Source organism: Myxine glutinosa, unplaced genomic scaffold (assembly GCF_964187855.1).
Source record: "Myxine glutinosa unplaced genomic scaffold, kmMyxGlut1.1 SCAFFOLD_394, whole genome shotgun sequence".
Lineage (NCBI taxonomy): Eukaryota > Metazoa > Chordata > Myxini > Myxiniformes > Myxinidae > Myxine > Myxine glutinosa.
The window spans coordinates 59,329-81,191 of NW_027616500.1; the positions used below are offsets into that span (position 1 = coordinate 59,329).

The 21,863-nt window shown below is 47.4% G+C and overlaps 1 protein-coding gene across 1 annotated transcript; it reads left to right on the top strand.

The window, feature by feature from the left end:
- The first annotated feature begins 212 nt into the window (after positions 1-212).
- LOC137432509 (uncharacterized) lies at positions 213-2,465 on the top strand. The gene is made up of 2 exons (XM_078768766.1): positions 213-1,894; positions 1,965-2,465. Exon 1 carries the CDS (start codon positions 245-247, stop codon positions 1,700-1,702), a length of 1,458 nt encoding a protein of 485 aa, XP_078624892.1. The 5' UTR covers positions 213-244; the 3' UTR covers positions 1,703-1,894; positions 1,965-2,465.
- Positions 2,466-21,863: the final 19,398 nt, after the last annotated feature.

The following is a 21,863-nucleotide window of genomic DNA, read 5'->3' on the forward strand; positions in this document are numbered from 1 at the left end:
TTCGTCTGGTGCAGCAGCATCGGATGATGTTGTCAAGGACGTACTAGCAGCTGAGAACCTGGGCAGACGTGCTAAAGAAGCATTCATTATCGAGCGACTCCAGACTGACAGCAAGTTCTTTGAGCCCGTAAAACGAATGAACTTGCGGACATTGGGAAGCATGAACAAGGTATCAATCATCAGCTCAGGAAAGCAAAAACTCATACAATACAAACAACAAGGCAATGTTGCTTTCAAGCTATTCATGAAGTCTCAAAACGAAGGACTACAACTCGATCTCAAGGAGCTGATGACGTATCCCCTGACTCCAGTTTCTTACAGCCTTGGGACTTCAGATGGATTTCTCGCGAAAACAGACAAGAGTAAAGCCTTTCACCACTTGACCAAGGAGTGTGAGAATGCCATCATACCACCAGAGAACGACACCCTCACTGTGCATGATGGCAATGCATGCTTCTACTATCTCAAAGATCTTCCCGGAAGCTTCAGTGAAATCTGCTCTAAAGTTTTTGACACCATGTCAAACACTCACAACGTCATATTCAGCACAGACATGTACCTGCCAACCTCTGTTAAAGCAATGGAACGGAAGAGGAGAGGTGTTGGGAACAAATTGATCATCAAAGGAGGAGCGACCAAGAAGCCTCCAGACTGGAAACAGTTCCTGTCAAATGACGAGAACAAACTTCAATTTATCCAGATGTTGCTCAGGTTGTGGAGAACGGATGAGTATGCCTCAAAGCTTCATGGACGAAACGTGATACTGATATGTGATGGGGTGCCACATAAGCTGACATCTGAAGATGGGACAACAACTTCATCACACTTATTAGATTCGATGACCTCATCACAAGAAGAAACAGACTCGAGGATTATACTCTACTGTGAGTATGCTCAAAGCAAGAACTTCAACTATGTGCGAGTGAAAAGTCCTGACACAGACGTCTTCTTCATTCTATTGCACTATGCACACCGACTGGCTGATATCACAGTCCTCTTTGACACAGGAACAGGGAATAAAAAGAAGCTGATCAATATCTCAGAACTGGCCCATAACTACTCCCACGAATACTGCACGGCTCTCATGGCTCTGCATGCCTTTTGCGGCTGTGATACAACAAGTGCATTCAGAGGGATAGGAAAAGTAAAGCCTATGAAAACACTGCTGAAAATCCCTCGATATGTTCCAGTGTTGGCACAGCTGGGTGATACTTGGGACATTCCTTCACAGCTTCTGGATGACCTTGAAGCCTTCACATGTGCCATCTATGGTAGACCAAGGGTTTTAAAAGTGGATGACCTGCGACTCCTCAGGATAAATGAGCTATGTGCTCGTGATGAGATACTAACGCCTTCACAAAACATCGACATGGCCACTTTACCTCCCTGTAGAAGAAGCTTGCTTCAGCACATTGCGCGAGTCAACTATCAAGTGGGAATCTGGAAACGAGCACATATCCCTAAACCTGATGTTCCGCTGGCACACAATGGCCACGGATGGACACAAACAGACGAGCATCTCGAACCTCTGTGGTATGACGGAACTATGTTGCCTGCACAACTCTCGGATCTAGCCCGTACCGTTGCTCCTGGTACAGTCAACGACGACGATAACGACGACGACGACGATGATGATGATGATGCACTCATGGCTGAGAACAGTACCCTGGATGGAGATGAAACAGACAGTGACATAGAATGAACACTAAATCATGTTTATCCATGTTTCAAATTTGTCTATAATGTAATTGATTAACCAGATGTGTTCCTGTGTTTTATGTTATATTTGATATGTATAATTCAAAATGAAATGTCTGTGTGTCTGTGACCGCCGATGGCTGTGGGCACCACACCCGGGCAAACGGCTTATTGGTGGGTGTGTGTGTGTGTGTGTGTGTGTGTGTGTGTGTGTGTGTGTGTGTGTGTGTGTGTGTGTGTGTGTGTGTGTGTGTGTGTGTGTGTAGGTGTGTGTGTTTAGGGGTGTGTGTGTGTGTGGTTTTTTTAGTATTGTGTGTGTAACAAACATGTTTAGCAGAATATGTGTACATTCTCTTTGTCAAAGCTTTGAGTGTTAAGCGATTTTTGGCACTATGTGATGGCCATATTGGATAGAGTCACAACTATTGATTAAAATAAATAAACATGTTTGCTTAGTATCTTGTATTCTCAACAAAAGAAATTTAAAATCAGTTTAGTATATATGCATATAAAAACGTTATGTAATATAGGTATTGCTGTGCAACTGGATTGTTAATATAGTACATGTTAACGTTCCAAAACGTTGAATCTAAAACATTCAAATGGCTGTTATTTCAGATTGGCTCTTGTTAGAAAAAATATGAAGGTATCGCCTGAAAGCAAATGTAATACACGATGAAGAGATTAATACAACATTGAAAAGTTTCCATGTAAATAAATGTTAAAAAATCTGATTGTGAAATAAATACCAATATTTCATTGAAGAAGCAGTCGCGGGTTGAATTATTGTGTTCCGCAGAGCTGTTTATTTAACTAGTTGTCCCAATAGTTTCATTTACCACATATTCAAAAAGAACAGCTCATAATCTTTCATTTGGTATATCATATATTGAAATAGGAGCTATTTGAGGCCTCTGGTGGAAGATTATAATCAGTAGTCAAAGTTCGGTCGACGTCGGAGAGCGTCGGCATAATTATGAGGGTACCCTACTTTGTTGAGCCGAAATGGGCATTGCATCCCTAAATTTTTCTTGGTAACATTTGGAATCGTGTTTAGTATGCCTCTGGGCTTCAAAAAAAGTTGGTTTGGTTTAGAGGTGGGGGGGATGCTTGTGGACCATATGTGGCCCATGGCCTACATCAGAGGGTTGCTGGCAGATCTTGTGCGACCTGTAGGAATATTTGGGGGACAGAGCCCAGAGAGAGCTGGGGGAGGAAGGCCGGAGAGGAGTCGGTAGAAGACGGAAAGACCACCAACCTGCCTGCGGTGACTAAGTGAAAGGCCCTCGGAGATTGCTTCATCGCGGGAGATGATTTGCACATTGAGTCACTAAATAGGGAAACGAACTATTTTTGATGTCAAAAGGTCCAAGGTCAACTCAAGGTCAACCTTCCAAAATTATCATTTTTCATCTGAAAAATCGTCACTTTTCTTCCTGTTGACCCGAGCTTTGACCAAGATTGTCAATTTTAATCTTGATGAAATGGACAATTTGCTGTATCAATGGAATTTTTTTTCTTGGGGGTGGGGGCGGATTTTGCAAGTATCGTGCTCCGCATGACGTCTTCTTGTTTGTTTGTTTGTTTGTTTGTCACCGGCGTTTGTGGTTCTGTCTGTCTGTCTGTCTTTTTGTCTGTTTGTTTTTTGCAAAATCGAAGATTTTTCAAGTATATTGGTCGGTTGCGTTTGTGGTTCTGTCTGTCTGTCTGTTTGTTTGTCACCGGCCTACAGGTCACAATTTTCAACCGATCTTCATGAAGCTTCACCAAATGGTAGAGTTTGTCAAAAGCAAGAAGCCCATTGTGTTTGGGGTCAAAAGGTCAAAAGGTCAACATACGCCAAAGGTCACCATCTTTGCTAAATTTCTAAAATCCTCAATATTCATTCGATTGACTTGAAATTTGAAGAGCACTTGCATATCTGGTCACTGAATTCAACCACCAAGTATTTTTGAGGTCAACATCGTCGAAAAGGTCGACATAGGCCAAATTTCTAAAATCCTCAATTTTCATCCATTTGACTTGAAATTTGAAGAGGACATGCATATCTTGTCACTGAATTCAACCACCAAGTATTTTTAAGGTCAACATAGGCCAAAAGGTCAACATAGGCCAAATTTCTAAAATCCTCAATTTTCATCCAATTGACTTGCAATTTGAAGAGGACTTGCATATCTGGTCACTGAATTCAACCACCAAGTATTTTTGAGGTCAACATAGTCCAAAAGGTCGACATAGGCCAAGTTTCAAAAATCCTCAATTTTCATCCGACTGACTTGAAAATTGAACAGCATTTGCCACATTGTCACTAAATAGGGAAACCAACTATTTTTTGAGGTAAAAAGGTCAAAGGTCAACTCAAGGTCAACCTTTCAAAATCATTTTTCATCGGAAAAATCATCACTTTTCTTCCTATTGACCCGAGCATGGATCAAGATTGTCAATTTTAATCTTGTCGAAATGGACAATTTGCTGTTTCAATGGAATTTTTTTCTTTGGGGGGGGGGGGGGGGGGGGCGGGGAGCGGATATTGCAAGTATCGTGCTCCGCATGACGTCTTCTTGTTTGTCTGTTTGTTTGTCCACACAGAATAAAGATGATTTTCTCTGCAACCGTTGATCCGATCGACAGGAATTTTTCACCAAAGGTGCAACTCCACCTGTAGAAATTTTTAATGAGAATTATGACGTCATAGGTCACGTGCTTCGGCCGCCATCTTGGAAAAACCGAAAAACGTTACACCTCTATATCTCTGAAAGCACTGCATAGAAAAATTGAGACATAGCTCATTGTAAAGAACGCTCCATGGGGAATAACATCTGTGAATGATGATGTCATAGGAGCCTCCATTATGATGTCATAATTTTACAAGTACAATACGTCAACCCATCAAGATGAAATTTCTTGAGCATAATCTAGGAATAAATTAGTGGAGAAAAAAAATAATTCTGACGTCATCGATCACGTGGTTCGGCCGCCATATTTGTTTTAGCACAAAAGCCTTAAAAACTGCTGAAAATACATCCTCGCGAGGGTTTGCAATCTCCGATTGCTCTTTTTCTTGTTTCTCTCCTTGTACATAAGATTTCATGCCCCCTCATCACTACTTGTGTCTGCCGGCAGCTTGATTCTTCCGTTTTATCAACGGCGTATAGTCTACCGTTATCTCCGTATTTCTTTTAATAAACCCCATTTTAACTCTAGATTTCTTCCCGCCTTTTTCCTATCGGACATTGCACTGTCAAATTCGGCCTCGAATTGGAGCGATCCTTGGGGTTTTGAAAATGGTAAAGAACAGTTAATTAATGTGAATTTGGTAAGCTCAGCGATCTTCAGGAGTAGCAAAAGTTCCTTGTGTGACGGTATTCAGACCTGTTGGTCTTCATTCACACTTTATATTTTATGTAAATGCAAATTTGGACGACACCCACCGACCACTTCGATATCAATCAATTAAAGAAGTTGGGTTTTGAAACATAATGTAACCCCAGCTCGTAATTCTAAAAAAAATCCAATTAAAAAGTACAAAGCTTTCACACTACCATTTTATTCAAGATTCATTGATTTGAAATTTTTTTTATAGAAAAGGTACAAAAACAACAACTACTTAACAATGGATTGTGAAAATATGAAATTATGACATCATGACTGGGCTCTGATGATGAAAACGAACTTTGATTAAGTGAATTATAAAGTTGCATATTTGACACTTTTCACATCAATTGGTTTAAACTGATGGCACAGAATGGTTGAGTTTTCTTAAACTCTTTAAAAAGTCTTGATTTAAAATCTCACCCTGTTTTTGTGTACAAAGTCAAGGCTCATAGAAGAGCTACAGCACAGAACGGATCAGGACACAATGGAACAGCGGAAATAGAGAGGGAAACACCAACAGCAGCACCGAGGGACAAAACAGACAAAGACGGACAAACAAGGGATGCGGTAGCGGATGATACAGGGGGTGGACAACATAGATACAGAAGCAAACACTGAGAAAGGAAAAACTGGAAATTTGTGGGGGAGAGGCAGTGGTTTAACGTCCTGGGGTAGAAAAGATCATGGTTTCATCATCGAGACCTCTACTCGTAGACAACATGTGGCACTCAATGGAATCCTTTCATTTCCTCTCCCTGTCAAGGCTGGAGGCAGTACTCTGGGCGCAATGCTATTACTGATCTTCATCATTGATCTTTTCGACTTTGGAAAATCCTCGATATCGATTTGCTGATGACTCCACTCTCTGCCATGACATCGCTCATCCTTCAGACAGGCAGGCTGTTGCCTCTTTCCTCTCTTCAGACCTTGAAAATAAAATAAAAAAGTCACATTTGGAATATGTCTTTAAATCCTGACAAATCTCACTATCTCTCCAAAAGGACTATCTGGCAAACCCTCCTATCTACTCTCTTAACAATCCTCTTGAGGAAGTTCAATCATTCAAACTCCTGGGTCTCAGTATCAACCATGATCTTTCTTTGGCAAACCACATTTCAAAGTTGGCCTATCCACCTACAAGGCCTTCATCCGCAGTTTTATGGAGTACTTGTGGTGGTGGTTCATATGCAGCATGTGGCTGCTTGGCTGCATCATTTTTGGGGGATCCGGCTGTGCTCCTGATGCAATGCCCCCGATTACCAGTAAGCTGGTACTCATTTTGCGGACCTCGGAAAGATGACAGGTTGAGTCAACCCACCTAGTGTTATTCAAATGGCACGACAGTGGCTCAAACTCAGAACGTTAAGATGGCAAGGCAGCTACCATAACCGTTAAGCCAACACCACGCTTATAATGGTGTACTGCTCTCCCCTTTGGGGTGGCTCGCCTGCGTCACATCTTGCTCAGCTTGACGCCGTAGAAACCAAGGCCTTTAAGATTATTGGAATCACCCACAATGAAGCTGAGTCCATGGGCTTACTTCACCATTGCAGACAGGCCCTATTTCCGGTGTCTTCTACCACCTTATTTCCGGTCTTGCACCCTTTGCTCTTTCCGTGCTTTGTTTGCCCCAAGATTCTGCAGGGTACACATGTTTCCACCATCAACCCCCTTTCTGGTGAAACGACCTAAATCCAGGATCACTGCTCACCTCCATTCATTCGTTCCTATTTTTTTTTCGCACTTATGGAATCAACTTTCACATTCTCTTCAATCTCATTCTTCCCTCCAGATGTTCAACACAGAATCTCAGATCATCACCAATCCAAAACCATGATCTTTTCTACCCTCGTTAACCCCAACCAAATCCTTCCTCCTTCCAAATATCCTTGGAATTTCTTGTCTGTCTATCCAGAATTGTCCACCTCATGCATCGTCGCCTGCCCCCCATTCCTCCCCGCACCAATTGTTTGTCCAGGTCTCCCTCTATCTTTGCCTTCAATTGTTGGCATTTCCCCCTCTCTCCACTGCTCCTTTTGCATGATGCGTCTGCACCGTTCCTTTTGTGCCCTGTTTTGTGTGCTACATCCTGATCCATTTAGTGTACTAGCTCTTCCACGAGCCTCGACTACAATTTTTTTTTTTGTAACAAATCATTGTTTACAGACCTGCTGCGGTCATTAGATTTTCAGGTTACAATGTAAAGAAATTTTGTTTAAAGCTAAGATTGGATATTTTCGAAGATTTAAAAAGCTACGATATTTCAGTACCAGTGATGAATTGTTCCAGGGAGTGTACCGAGGTAGAATTGCGGAGTTTTGTCTTTTGCAATGACTAGCACACATTTTACTTTGGTAAAAAAAAACAAAGTAAGTGGTAAAAAAAAACAACAACATCTCAGCGTTAGCAATCCAAGGAATCCCTGCATCTGTCACGCAATCTCATGAATTTTCACGAGAAACTCGTAAGGCTGCAAGGGACAGGTAGAGATGTTTCATGGGTCTTACTTTGACAATAATGTCACAACAAATGTAGTTTTGTGATACGTTGTTACCAAAATTGTTATATTGTCATTTTTATCAAAAGTTATTATTATAATAATGTCGCTATGAAACGAGAGGTCTAGTTCGCTGGAGAAAGCCACAGGTTGTATGCGACAGCGACCAGGGCACACGCGATGTAGACCACGATGCACATCCAGAACCGTGGATCTTTCAGCAGTTCCTTGTCGAAGCTCGAGAAAACCACATATCCCATGCTCAGTCCTGCAAGGCCTCCGGCAATGTGGGCCACAAATGACACCTGCACAATAGGACGGTCATTAATTTTAGGCAGTTTAAAATATCCGGAAAAACTAGAAAATGGGCGGTGCATTGTGCAATGTAGTATTTGCTCCAATCTTTCACATTACCATCAATATTACATTTGTGAGAGCACATTGTACAAGGATATATAAAAGGCGTATGGACAGGGGAAGAGGTCATTTGGACCATCATGTCTGTGTTTCATCCAAAACGAATAATGGTCAAAGTTGTGCTCCAAGATGCTGCATCCCTGCCGGCACTGCACCGGAACGGCAGTGTATAGCCGAATTAAACTTTGTTGGGGGAACTGAGAGAGAGTTCCAGAACTGAGAGAGAGTTCCAGAACTGAGAGAGAGTTCCAGAACTGAGAGAGAGAGTTCCAGAACTGAGAGAGAGTTCCAGAACTGAGAGAGAGGGTTCCAGAACTGAGAGAGAGTTCCAGAACTGAGAGAGAGGGTTCCAGAACTGAGAGAGAGTTCCAGAACTGAGAGAGAGTTCCAGAACAGAACTGAGATAGAGTTCCAGAACACGGAGAGAGTTCCAGAAAAGCGAGAGAGTCCAGAACTGAGAAAGAGTTCCAGAACTGAGAGAGAGTTCCAGAACTGAGAGAGAGTTCCAGAACAGAACTGAGAGAGAGTTCCAGAACAGAACTGAGAGAGAGAGTTCCAGAACAGAACTGAGAGAGTTCCAGAACAGAGAGAGAGTTCCAGAACAGAGAGAGAGTTCCAGAACAGAGAGAGGGTACCAGAACTGAGAGAGAACCAGAACTGAGAGAGAGTTCCAAAACATAACTGAGAGAGAGTTCTAGAACTGAGAGAGAGTTCTATAACTGAGAGAGAGTTCCAGAACTGAGAGAGAGTTCCAAAACATAACTGAGAGAGAGTTCCAGAACAGAGAGAGAGTTCCAGAACTGAGCGAGAGTTCCAGAACTGAGAGAGAGTTCCAGAACTGAGAGAGAGTTCCAGAACTGAGAGAGATCTCCAGAACTGAGAGAGAGTTCCAGAACATAAGTGAGAGTTCCAGACCAGAGAGAGAGTTCCAGACCAGAGAGAGAGAGTTCCAGACCAGAGAGAGAGTTCCAGACCAGAGAGAGAGAGTTCCAGAACTGAGAGAGAGTTCCAGAACTGAGAGAGAGTTCCAGAACTGAGAGAGAGTTCCAGAACAGAACTGAGAGTGTATTTATCGACTCCTCCATTGGCCTATCCATGTTCTGGAGAGTTGTCCAAGCTGCACAAGATCCTTGCGAAGAGCCTCGTGTTTTCCAGTGCAGTTAGGTGATTGTTGTTTCATCACGACAATTGCTCATAGTTTACATCTACTTGGTGATGCAGACCTCAGGTGACGCATCGTAAGTGGCAAATATATTATTACATAGGGGTAATGCATACCGTAGTAATGGAGGCGATTCTGTAAAATTTATTTAGCCGGTAACACTACGAGTTCCCTATTTATCTTAATGTGCATCCATTGTGGACAAGGAGAGGGAATGTGACAGGGACAACATCGAATACAAGACAACTTTAGCATTTTGCAGTCACGTCTTACAGAGCATGTGCAATTTCTGAAAACGGTGACAATGGCACGATAAAGTCTTGTACATCACTGGGTTGAGTGCGAGATGTGGACTTAACAGCAGAACATCCTTGAAACGAGCTCTTGGTGCAACGTGAGTGTTTTCAAAGTCGATCTTAGTCGGTCGGTTGATCTCATCGTGTCTGATAAATAGCACCAAGTTATATATTTATATTTTTTTGTATACAAGATCGAGGCTCGTGTAAGAGCTAACATCAATCACAAAAAGAAAAACGGACACACAAAACATACAATAAAGGGAGCGGGAGACATGATGGGGAGAGAGAGGGAAGCACATAAGTACAACAGCAGAGAACAGGGACATCGGGAGATCTGTGGTAGGGAGAAGGCTTGTGGGGAGGAGGCATGGGAAGGCGGGGGGGGGGGGGGGGGGGTGATTTCATCATGATATACACTTATAGGTGATTACCTTGGAAAATATGTTCCTCGGAATGGGACAGGCAAAGTACAAACTTACCCTCTCCGCAAGATCTTTGATGATGTATCTATCTATCTATAATTCCAGTAATCTCTGTGTGTATGTGTGTGTGTCTGTGTGTGTGTCTGTGTGTGTGTGTGTCTGTGACCGCTGTTTCTCGACAACTACCGGTCCGATATACTTGAAACTTGCCAGGTATATTGCTGGGGACCCGAGGATGTGCCTTTTCAAGGTTTGAAATTAATCGGACAAGTGGTTCCCAAGGTATGGTCACCGTACTCGCAAGCCGTTCGCTTTGGCTTTACGAATGGACCAAACCATTTCATGTAAATAGAGGGGGGGGGGTTCTGTGGTCGTTACTGGCTTTGCGAATGGACCAAACCATTTCATGTAAATAGAGGGGGGGGGGGGGGTTCTGTGGTCGTTACTGCCACGTGGTTTCAAAGTTGTTTTTTTGCACGCACGTACGGGCAAGCACGTACGGGCAAGCACGTACGTACGGGCACGTCCTAGTATCTATAAAACACAGTTTGTGTGTGTGTGTGTGTGTGTGTGTGTGTGTGTGTGTGTGTGTGTGTGTGTGTGTGTAATGTTACCGATAGACTCCTAAACGGAGAGGCTCACGTACTTCATATTTGGCATAGACATAGCCATTGAGCCTGTGACGAACATGGCCGAGACCATATTTGACGAGATCCATATTTTTTTATTCATATTTACCTCAGCGCATTTCAGCGAAGTACCCGCTAATCTCAGCCGGTTCCAGAGCAGCTCACTGATTTGCTCAGAGCGATCACGTGATGTTCCATTCCCGCCACCAGACTGATTCGCTCAGAGCGATCACGTGATGTTCCATCCCGTCACACGTCACACGTTTTTTCACCTTTTATGCGATCGTGTTTTGTATCGATTTTGTGCGATATGAATTAAATGTCTTTGAAACAGCTGTGAAACGTCTTTCCACAACCCTTCCGTAACCGATTGGAGCAGTTTATTGCCGCACAAAACGACATCCGCGAAGCGAGTTGGTCGAGTCGTGCTGACCAAGATGGCGACACGGCGGCTTCACTTTTCACGGAGTATGAGCGTTCTATATATTTTCAATTCAGTGCGCCAGTGATTTGTGGCATAGACATGACCATTGGGCCTTCACGGTGTAATTTGTGCGAGGCTTTTGTCCGAGTGAGCTTGAGTCGAGAGGGCGAATGTACGGGTTGGGAATGTACGGGTCTCCCTTCCCCCGACCGGCAACACCGGTACTGGAGGGCGTCACAGGATCGGTGTCTCCAAAATCCGCTTCGTGCTGTTGCGAATATGCAGGACTATGTCCGATTGTTGTGCTGCTCTCCGACCATGAGAACTGCAATGTCATTGTTGACTGGCCATCCCCTTCCCTCCCCCTTCCCCCCTCCGTCCCCCCTCCCTTCCCCCTCCACCCTACCCCTTCCCTTCTCCCCTCCACCCTACCCCTTCCCTTCTCCCCTCCCCCTCCCCCTCCCCTTCTCCCTCCATTTTCCCCCTCCCCCTCCATTTTCCCCCTCCCCCTCCCTTTTCCCCCTCCCCTCCCTTTTCCCCCTCCCCCTCCCTTTTCCCCCTCCCCCTCACTTTTCCCCCTCGCCCTCCCTTTCCCCCTCCCCCCTCCCCCTCCCTTTTCCCCCTCCCCCCTCCCCCTCCCTTTTCCCCCTCCCCCCTCCCTTTTCCCCCTCCCCTCCCCCTCCCTTTCCCCCTCCCCCCTCCCCCTCCCTTCCCCCTCCACCCTACCCCCTCCTCTTCTCCCCTCTCCCTCCCTTTTCCCCCACCCCTCCCCCACCCTTCTCCCCTCCCCCCCTCTTCTCCCCTCCCCCCCGTTCCCCTCCCCTCCCCTGCCCGGCAATGCCGGGTACTTCTGCCGGGTCCCCCCTCCCCCCTCCCCTCCCCCTCCCCCCTCCCCCTCGCCCTCCCCCCTCCCCAAACAATGACACAATACCACCACCATGACGAGATACCTCCACAATGACACAATACCACCACCATGAATCAACACCACCACCATGACATAATACCACCACCATGAATCAACACCACCACCATGACACAATACCACCACCATGACGAGATACCTCCACAATGACACAATACCACCACGATGAATCAACACCACCACCATGAATCAACACTATCAACATGACACAATACCACCACCATGAATCAATACCACTACCATGACACAATACCACCACCATGAATCAACACCACCACCATGACGAGATACCTCCACAATGACACAATACCACCACCATGAATCAACACCACCACCATGACATAATACCACCACCATGAATCAACACCACCACCATGACACAATACCACCACCATGACGAGATACCTCCACAATGACACAATACCACCACCATGAATCAACACCACCACCACGAATCAACACCACCACCATGACACAATACCACCAACATGAATCAACACCACCACCATGACACAATACCACCACCATGAATCAATACAACAGCTTTACACGTTGTCTACGACCAGAGAGGAAGTCCGCAAGCCATGCATGGAGATTTCCATGGATAACATAGGAGGAGAGTTTGGTGAGCAGAGCTGGGTGCCAGACCGTATCGAAGGCACGTGATATGTCAAGGGAGACGGCTCTGATTTACTGTTTGGCATATGAGGACCTCCATCCTTTGTTGAGACAGCAGAAGCAGCATGTCCAGAGTAGAATGACCTGGTCTGAATCCAAATTGATGATCGGAGATCAAGCCATTGGAGAAGAGGAAGGATTTGATATCCGAAGCAATGATGGATTCCATGACTTTGCTGATAATTGGGAGCAGGCTGATTGGTCTGTCGTTGCAAGGATCTGTTTTTGCACCTTTTTGTGTAAAGCGGTAATGTTTGCTGATTTCCAGGATGCTGGCAGATGACCTTGAGCAAAGGAGAGGGTGAAAAGTACAGGGAGAGGGTGAGATAGAGCGGTAGAGCAGGATTTTAGGACCCGTGCGCTTATGCCGTCTGGTCCAGTTGCAGAATCAGAGTCGAGGTTTGACAAAAACTCCTCCACCTTGTCAGGAGAGAAGGACACAGAGTCCAGGAGCAGTTGGGTTCGACTGGGTAAGGTGGGAACAGAGAGAGATGGGTTTGGGACACAAGATTTTGAGGCAAACACAGAGTTGAGGCATTCAGCTTTGTCACGTGCGGTGTCAACTGTGTAGCCATTTGAGGTAAGGGAGGGGATGGAGGGGGAACAAACACCAGAAACGGATTTGACCAGATGCCACCAGGATTTGGAGGAAGGAGACAGGTTTGAGAGTTCATTCTTGAGTGTGGAGAGATAGTGCTTCCTGGCACTCCTGAGGGTGGACACACACTTGTTCACTTGTATTTGATCTTCATTTCAACAATATTGATAGATAAAGGTGATATAATACAACAAATATCATGAAACATTTACATTTTGTAGTCCATTGTATAATTTAAATAAACATAAATGCAAATTTCACATGTGGAAAAATAAGTACACCCTTGGCTCTAATAGGTGGTATTGCCCCCTTTGGCAGAAACAACCTCAAGTAGGCTTTTCTTATAACTGTCTACCAGTCTCTGACATCGACTGCGAGAAATTTTTGCCCACTCCTCCATGCAGAATTCTTTCAGCTGTGCGATGTTTGAGGGGTTTCTTGCATGCACAGCTCGTTTCAAATCCCCCCACAACATCTCGATGGGATTTAGATCCGGGCTTTGACTTGGCCATTCCAGAACCCTCCATTTCTTTCTTTTCAGCCATTCCTTGGTGGATTTACTGGTATGTTTCATGTAATTGTCATGTTGCAAGGTCCACCTTCGGTTGAGCTTCAACTTTCTGACAGATGGCCTCACATTGTCCTCAAGCACCCTCTGGTACAATGAAGAATTCATAGTGGATTATATGATGGTGAGCTGCCCAGGCCCTGATGCAGCAAAGCTGCCCCAAACCATAATATCTCCACCACCATGCTTTACAGTTGGTATCAGGTTCTTGTGGTCAAATGCTGTCTTTGGTTTTCGCCAAACATGTCTTCTGGTACTGTGGCCAAGTAGCTCTACCTATGACTCATCTGTCCAGAGCACATTGTTCCAGAAGTGCTGGGCTTTGCCTAGGTGTTCATTGGCAAACTTTAGTCTTGCCCTGATGTTCTTTCTGGACAGCAAAGGTTTCCTCCTGGCACACCTCCCATGTAGATCAAATTTGTGCAGCCTCTTTCTTATGGTAGAGTAGTGCACTTTGACATCAACAGTGGCAAGAGCTACCTGTAGGTCCCGTGATGACATTCTGAGGTTCTTAGAGACTTCTTTCAGCATCTTGCGGGCTGCTCTCGGGCTGAACTTGCTGGGGCGGCCTGGCCTGAAGTGAACAAGTTGGCAGTTGTTTGGAATCTTCTCCACTTGTCGATGATCTTCCGGACAGTCGAATGATTGATTTCAAATTGTTTGGAGATCTTTTGAAATCCCTTTCCAGACTCGTAGGCATCTATAACCTTCTTTCTGAAGGCCTCAGAGAGCTCTTTTGATCGAGGCATGGTGACACCGCACACTTCAACAACAAAGAGCAAACCAAACTAAATATCTGAGGTTTAAATAAGACAGGTTCCTCCAAGATCCTCTCAAACGATGTTCTAATCATTTGCACCTGAGCTGGTGCACCTGATTCTAATTTTATGTATTTGAAGTACTGATAAATGTAGGGGTGTACTTACTTTTTCCACATGTGAAATTTGCATTTATGTTTATTAAAATTAAACAATGGACTACAAAATGTGAATGTTTCATGATATTTGTTATACTAGGGCATGCCCGTACTATATATATATCTAAAATTATGTCCCCCCCCTCTATTTACATGAAATGGTTTGGTCCATTTGCAAAGCCAAAGCGAACGGCTTGCGAGTACGGTGACAATCCCCCCCCTCTATTTACATGAAATGGTTTGGTCCAAAGCGAACTGCTTGCGGAGTTTGGTAAAGAAATCGCCATAGCTCGGTAACTACTTCTCCGATTAATATGAAACCTTGAAAAGGCACATCCTCAGGTCGTGCCCGTACGTGGGTGCCCGTTCCCTGGTGCGGCCCAGCATCTAGTCGAGACCCAGTCACCCAGGCCGATCACCCATTCCGACCCCAAATTCCTCATCGACGATAACTAAACAATATATTATATGAATCGCACCGTACATACCTCCTTCTACATCTTGTTCTTGTCTTGATATACTCACTCAGGCTCACTCTATCACGACTGAGTCCTCCCAGCTCCTCCAAATGGCGCCCGCTACGCCTCAAATTCACATCGGCCACGCCTACGCAACAACGTGTTCTGTGATTGGCTGGCCTACCCCGCAACCTGTTCTGTGATTAGTTTGGTAAATAAATCGCCATAACTCGGTAACTACTTCTCCGATTAATATGAAACCTTGAAAAGGCACATCCTCGGGTCCCCAGCAATATACCTGGCAAGTTTCAAGTATATCGGACCGGTAGTTGTCGAGAAACAGCGGTCACAGACAAACACACAGACACACACACACACACACACACACACACACACACACACACACACACACACACACACACACACACACACACACACACACACACACACACACACACACACAGAGATTACTGGAATTATAGATAGATTATATCACCTTTATCTATCAATATTGTTGAAATGAAGATCAAATAGCTGTATGATGAAATATGTTGAAAAAGTCAAAACTTTACATGGGGTGTACTTACTTTTTCACGTGACTGTATATATCTATATATATAAAACACAGTTTGTGTGTGTGTGTGTGCGCGCGCGCGTGTGTGTGTGTGTGTGTGTGTGTGTGTGTGTGTGTGTGTGTGTGTGTGTAATGTTACCGATAGACTCCGAAACGGAGAGGCTCACGTGCTTGATATTTGGCATAGATATGGCCATTGAGCCTGGGACGAACATGGCCGAAACAATATTTGACGAGAGCCATATTTTTTATTCATATTTACCTCAGCGCATTTCAGCGAAGTACCCACTAATCTCAGCCAGTGCGAGCAGCTCGCTGATTCGCTCAGAGCGATCACGTGATGTTCCATCCCCACCGCTAGACTGATTCGCTCAGAGCGATCACGTGATGTGACTGTTGTGGAAAACCATTCAGGTCCACACAACTTTAGTCCAACGGTTTGGTTTAATTGCATTTAGATCATCACATCATTCCTGTAAGTAGAAATACACAATAAGCATACGATGCGACATCTCATAAAGCCATTCATATCAGTCAATGCAAGCAAGCTAGTTATTCTATAAAGGCGTACCATAAACGAGGCTACCGATGTAACATGTCACAAGGGAGAAGTCTCGGAGCACTGACACAGCAACGGGTCTTATAGTCACGCCCCTAGCGGTGACAACAATGACAGCGAGCAGCGAGCATCCCCACCCGGGTTCAGTACGGATACGATTTCACTACATTCACCCCCCCCGTCAGAATTATACGGCCGCGTGGCTAAAAGCGAGTGAGCGTCAGCATGAATAGGGCGCGGAGTATCAGTCGGCCCAACCGTAGCGGGCCGGGCGGCGAATTTCTCTGCCAGCACGCGTTCGAAACTCCCCGGGTACGGCGTCTCGTAACCCTGTATCCCCGGTGTCAGAGGCGTCAACAGGGTCGGGTGATGAAGGGGATAACGCCAAGTCGTCGGACCCGGGCAGTCTCGACGGGGGGAGGGTCGGTGGACTGTCGGCGATGGGAGCGTCGGGAGAGGCCATAGTCTCATAGATGGGTTCGACCGGTTCGTCCGATTCCCTACTAAGGTCGTCGACCCCGCAAGGGGCAAGATGACGAACGGAGACAGTAGTCTCACGACCATCAGACGTCATCACACGAGCATGCTCAGGATTAGCCTGGAGAATCTGCACTTTGTCCACAAGGGGGTCGTACTTGCTCGCGCGAACCGCCCGTTTAAGGTAGGCCGGCCCAGGCCCAGCGAGCCAACTGGGCAAAGACCGTATACACCCCGAGCTCCTGGGGTGGTGGAAAAGTCGCTCGTGGGGAGTTTGGTTAGTTGCCGTACTCAGGAGTGCCCGGATTGAGTTCAACGCCGCAGGTAGCGACCAAGCCCATTTATCGAGGCCCCGGCCGTGGGTCCGGAGATGGAGCATGACGGCCCTCCAGATAATCCCGTTGAAGCGTTCGATCTGCCCATTAGCCTGGGGTCTGTACGGCGTGGTGTAACTAGACGCAATGTTGTTTTGGAGCAGATAGCCGCGCACCTCCTGAGACAAGAAGACTGCACCCCGGTCGGTATGGACATAGGCCGGGTAACCGAACATTGAGAACAAGTTCTGTAAGCATCGCATCTCCGTGGCAGCAGTCATGTCCGCGCACATATAAGCAAAGGGGAATCGTGAGTACTCATCAACGATAGTGAGCAGAGCGAGAGCCGCTCGACACCGGCAAAGGGCCCTTGAAATCCATCGCCAAGCGTTCCCACGGGCGTGTAGCCTTCACCAGAGTCCCCATAGGAGGGTTATAGAAACGCGGTTTGATTTCCGCGCAGATAGCGCAGTCGCGACAGATACGGCGGATATCGTCAATCGAGTAAGGGAGATTCCCACTCCGCACGAAATGAGCGAAACGCGTTACGCCGGGATGGCCCGCAGTAGCATGCAGCACCCGTAGGCCCTCCAACGAGGTGATACCAGCACATGTAGACGGGCGTGATAAGGCATCGGCGGCCTGGTTATCCTTCCCTGGGCGATATTTGATGGTGTAACAGAAGTCGGCGAGTTCGATACGCCAGCGAGTGATTTTCTCGTTCTTAATGCGCTGGGCGTGTAAGGTGTCGTACATGAACGCAACGCTTTGCTGGTCCGTGATGATTTGGAAGCTCCGCCCGAGTAGGTACGGGCGCCATCGCCGAATAGACTCGACGATCGCATACGCTTCCTTTACAACGGACGAGTGCCTCCGCTCAGCGGAGGTAAGAGTCCGTGAAAAGAAAGCCACGGGACGTCCCCCTTGGGAGAGGGTCGCCGCGATGGCCTGATCCGAGGCGTCACTTTCGAGGACGAACGAGCCGCTCTCGTCGATGGTCGCTACGGCGGCTCGGGCGATGTCGGTCTTAAGACCTTCAAAGGCCGTCAATGCGGCCGAACTCAGGGGAAAAGTGTCGCAGGCCACAAGGGGGCGAAGTTTCGCGGAGAAATTTTGCACCCATTTGGAGTAATGGGCGAACAGCCCAAGGGCGCGTTTCAGGGACGCCCGATCGCAGGGAGGGGCCATGTCGAGCAAAGGTCGCAAAACGTTCCTTATCCGGAGAGACAGAGCCATGGGTCACGGTGTACCCCAGAAGATCTATGGTGCGTAGGGAGTATCGGCACTTATCCTCGTTCATAGTTAAGTGATACCGTTGCGCGACCTCAAGGAAGCGCTTCAGATTAGCGTCATGGTGCCCTTGGTCATATCCACAAACCGTAAGGTTATCGAGGTAGACGAAAACATCGGTTAAGTGCTCCCGCGCAACGAGGTCATCCATGGCCCTCTGGAAACAAGCGACCCCGTTCGTCACCCCAAAGGGCAATCGTGTAAATTGGTACAACCGCTGCCCCGACTCGAAAGCGGTATAGATACGATCCGCCCTAGAGATAGGGATCTGGTGGTACGCACTACGGAGATCGAGAGTACTATAGACCGAATACTGGGATACCTGTTGCACTAGCGCGTCCATCCCCGGAAGGGGGTAGGCATCCAGCTGTGTAAAGCGGTTAATCGTTTGGGAATAGTCGATTACCATGCGTTTGCGATGGGCCTCGCTGCGCACCACTAAGACCTGAGCGCGCCACGGCGACCTGCTAGGTTCTATGATGCCGTCCTTCAAGAGCTGAGCCGTTTCGTCCGCAATGAATTGCATGTCCGCGCGAGAGTAGCGTCGCGATTTTACCGCGACGGGGGTACAGTCGGAGGTTAGATTGGGGAACAGCGAAAGCGGCCGGACGTCCATTTGCGCTAGGGCGCACACCGTTAGCGCGTCGTCCGGCCCCACAACAAGAGTGTCAGGCCCACCGAACTCCATTACCAGACGTCCATGCAGCTTAAGAAAATCGTGTCCTAGCAGAATATCAGCACATAATGCGGGTAAAACCATAAGGTGTACATCAGGGAAAACCCGTCCCTTTAGCACGAGTTTCAATCGGCATTCCCCTTTCGTGCTGAGCCGCAGTCCCTGGGAAGCCATGAAGATCCGTCTCGTAGACCGCCCGATCCGCCATCCATGCCTGAGCACAAGTCGTTGGTCGATAAAACTATCCGTAGATCCGGTATCCACCAAGGCCTGAACACAATGGCCCTCAACCATAATGGGAATAAGGGCTTGAGCCAGGCCAGACGAGGCAGCTGGGAGCGGGACTGAGCCCCCCGAATGGGTCGGTCCAGCCTCGCGGGTGGATCCTACACCAGCAGCAGTTTTGCGAGCGTGGCCGGAGGCTGTGTTGGCCATGGGGATCCCATTATCGTCATCAGAGGGCTTTCCCCAGCATTCCGGTGTTTCGCGATTCAAAATCCGACGAGAAAAGGCCTCCGTAGTATTTGACATTGCCTTTTGACACTCCTGGCAGATAAAGGCTTCCGTAGTATCCGAAATCGCCTTTTTACATTTTTGGTCGCTTTGACAAGAGGCTTCCGTAGTATTCGAAATTGCCTTTTTACATTTTACAAAGGCTTCCGTAGTATTCGAAAGTTGCCTTAACTCTTTTGACGGGGCGGGGGCCGCCGTTAGCTCGTGGGCGACTCGAGGAGTACGAGGGGCTTGGTGAAGTGAGGCCCGTGGTTTGGCCAAGGACGCGGCCTTTGTCCCCGATGGAGAATGAGACGGTGGTGGCTGTCCGGTGGCGCCAATCAAGGTCGTCTGAGCGCCCAGCGGGCCGCAGAGAGCGGCCCTCCCCTTCGAAGTCGGGTAAGGTGCTGGGCTCGTGGGTTCTGCTACGAGCCCGTTCAAGGTTGCTGCGCCCGCGCGGCCGCGGCTGCGCGAGTCGAAGGGCCGCGAGCCGCGTGCCGATTTCTTGCACACTTTCGCGTAATGTCCCTTTAGCGAGCACAAATGGCAAATAGCGTCACGTGCCGGACACACGACTCGGGCATGACGAGGCCCTCCACAAAAAAAACATGCGGCCCCGCGCAAGGCCTTGGGTCTGCTGGTCGTAACGGCAGCTGTCAGGGTAGGGTCATCCTCCGGAGCATCCCGGAGTTCAGCAGGCGGATCCACGTCCTCGTCAGTGGTACTCTCCGGCCGGGCGTGTAGTGAGGTGCCCGCCAAAAGGCGCGTGCGATCATAGGCGTTCGATTGCATCCGCGCTTCGGTATACACCGTCGCTTGCTCAACCGCCGTAGCGAAGGTCAGGTCGGTCTTCTCCAAGAGTTTGAGACGTAGTTCCTGGGAGGAGACCCCTGCTATGAAGGCATCTAAAAGTCGATCATCTTTAGCTTGCTCGGGAGTCCGTGGCTCCTTGACGCTGTCCAGCATGAGCTGCCGGAGCTCCTGGGCGTAATGATCCATAGGCTCGTTGGGCTGCTGCCGTCGCGTCTGCAGCAAATAACGCGCATACACAGGGCTTTTTTCTTTTATGTAAAGCCGCTTGAGCTCCGCGATGGTAAGATCATACGTCGTGCATTGAGCGACCGCGTGGTAGACCCGGTAGTCGATTTTTGAGTGTAATATCGCCAGCTTCGCGGCAGGCGTCGGAGCGGTCTCAGGCTCGTCAAAGAGATGCTCCAGTTGTCGGAGCCAGTGCTTGAGTTGCAAGCCTCCGTCCGTGGCTTGTGGGTCGGCGCTGAAAATGGACACCGTCAACGTCTTGTTGCCAGCCATGTCAGCAGATCTTAAATGCAATTAAGTGTTGTGGAAAACCATTCAGGTCCACACAACTTTAGTCCAACGGTTTGGTTTAATTGCATTTAGATCATCACATCATTCCTGTAAGTAGAAATACACAATAAGCATACGATGCGACATCTCATAAAGCCATTCATATCAGTCAATGCAAGCAAGCTAGTTATTCTATAAAGGCGTACCATAAACGAGGCTACCGATGTAACATGTCACAAGGGAGAAGTCTCGGAGCACTGACACAGCAACGGGTCTTATAGTCACGCCCCTAGCGGTGACAACAATGACAGCGAGCAGCGAGCATCCCCACCCGGGTTCAGTACGGATACGATTTCACTACAGTGACCATTGCCATTCACTCCACATAGGTGGAGATGCAGTTACTGGGCGCCATCTTGGTTGGCATTCGATGCTGGGCGATGGTGATTTCCGTCACATGTTTGCACGTAATTCAGAGCGAAAAGCGATCGTGTTTTGTGTCGATTTTTGTCGATTTTGTGCGATATGAATTAAATGTCTTTGATAGGGACCGGTAATTCCGCCAGGGGCGCTGCGCGCACGACCTACGTCACGCTGTGCATGACAGTATATATACAGTGAAACCTTGACTTATGAGTTCAATTCGTTCTGTGACCGAGCTCGTAACTCAATTTGCTCGTTTCTCAAATTAAATTTCCCCATTAAAATGCATTGAAATGCTATTAATCCGTTCCAGCCCGCCAAAAACCACACCAATTTTTTTTTTAATATACAGTATATATATAAATATCTCGCGCTTTATATTTCACCTGTATGCAGCATACAAGTTGGCAGGATGGCCTGGACTGGAGGTACGCACACTTGACTCTAAACTGTCCAGCCTGGGTTTGAATCCCGACCCAGCTATAACCTGTCATGTCGGTGTTTCACAGGCAGGGTGATTCATCAATGTGTGTACCGCTAAACTGGGCGCCCCGTTTGCGTCCCATTAGTTGTTGGATGTTAAGGATCTCACCGTGTCTTCCACAAAGAGAAGGCGAGCTATCGCCGGCACTCTGAACAAGTTGTGGCCTGGCATGCTCTTCTCCTCTGCCGTTATATACGTCC

Bases quoted from the DNA above. Each gene is read 5' to 3' on its own strand.
- LOC137432509 (XM_078768766.1), top strand. From the start codon at position 245: ATGAAGTCTCAAAACGAAGGACTACAACTCGATCTCAAGGAGCTGATG.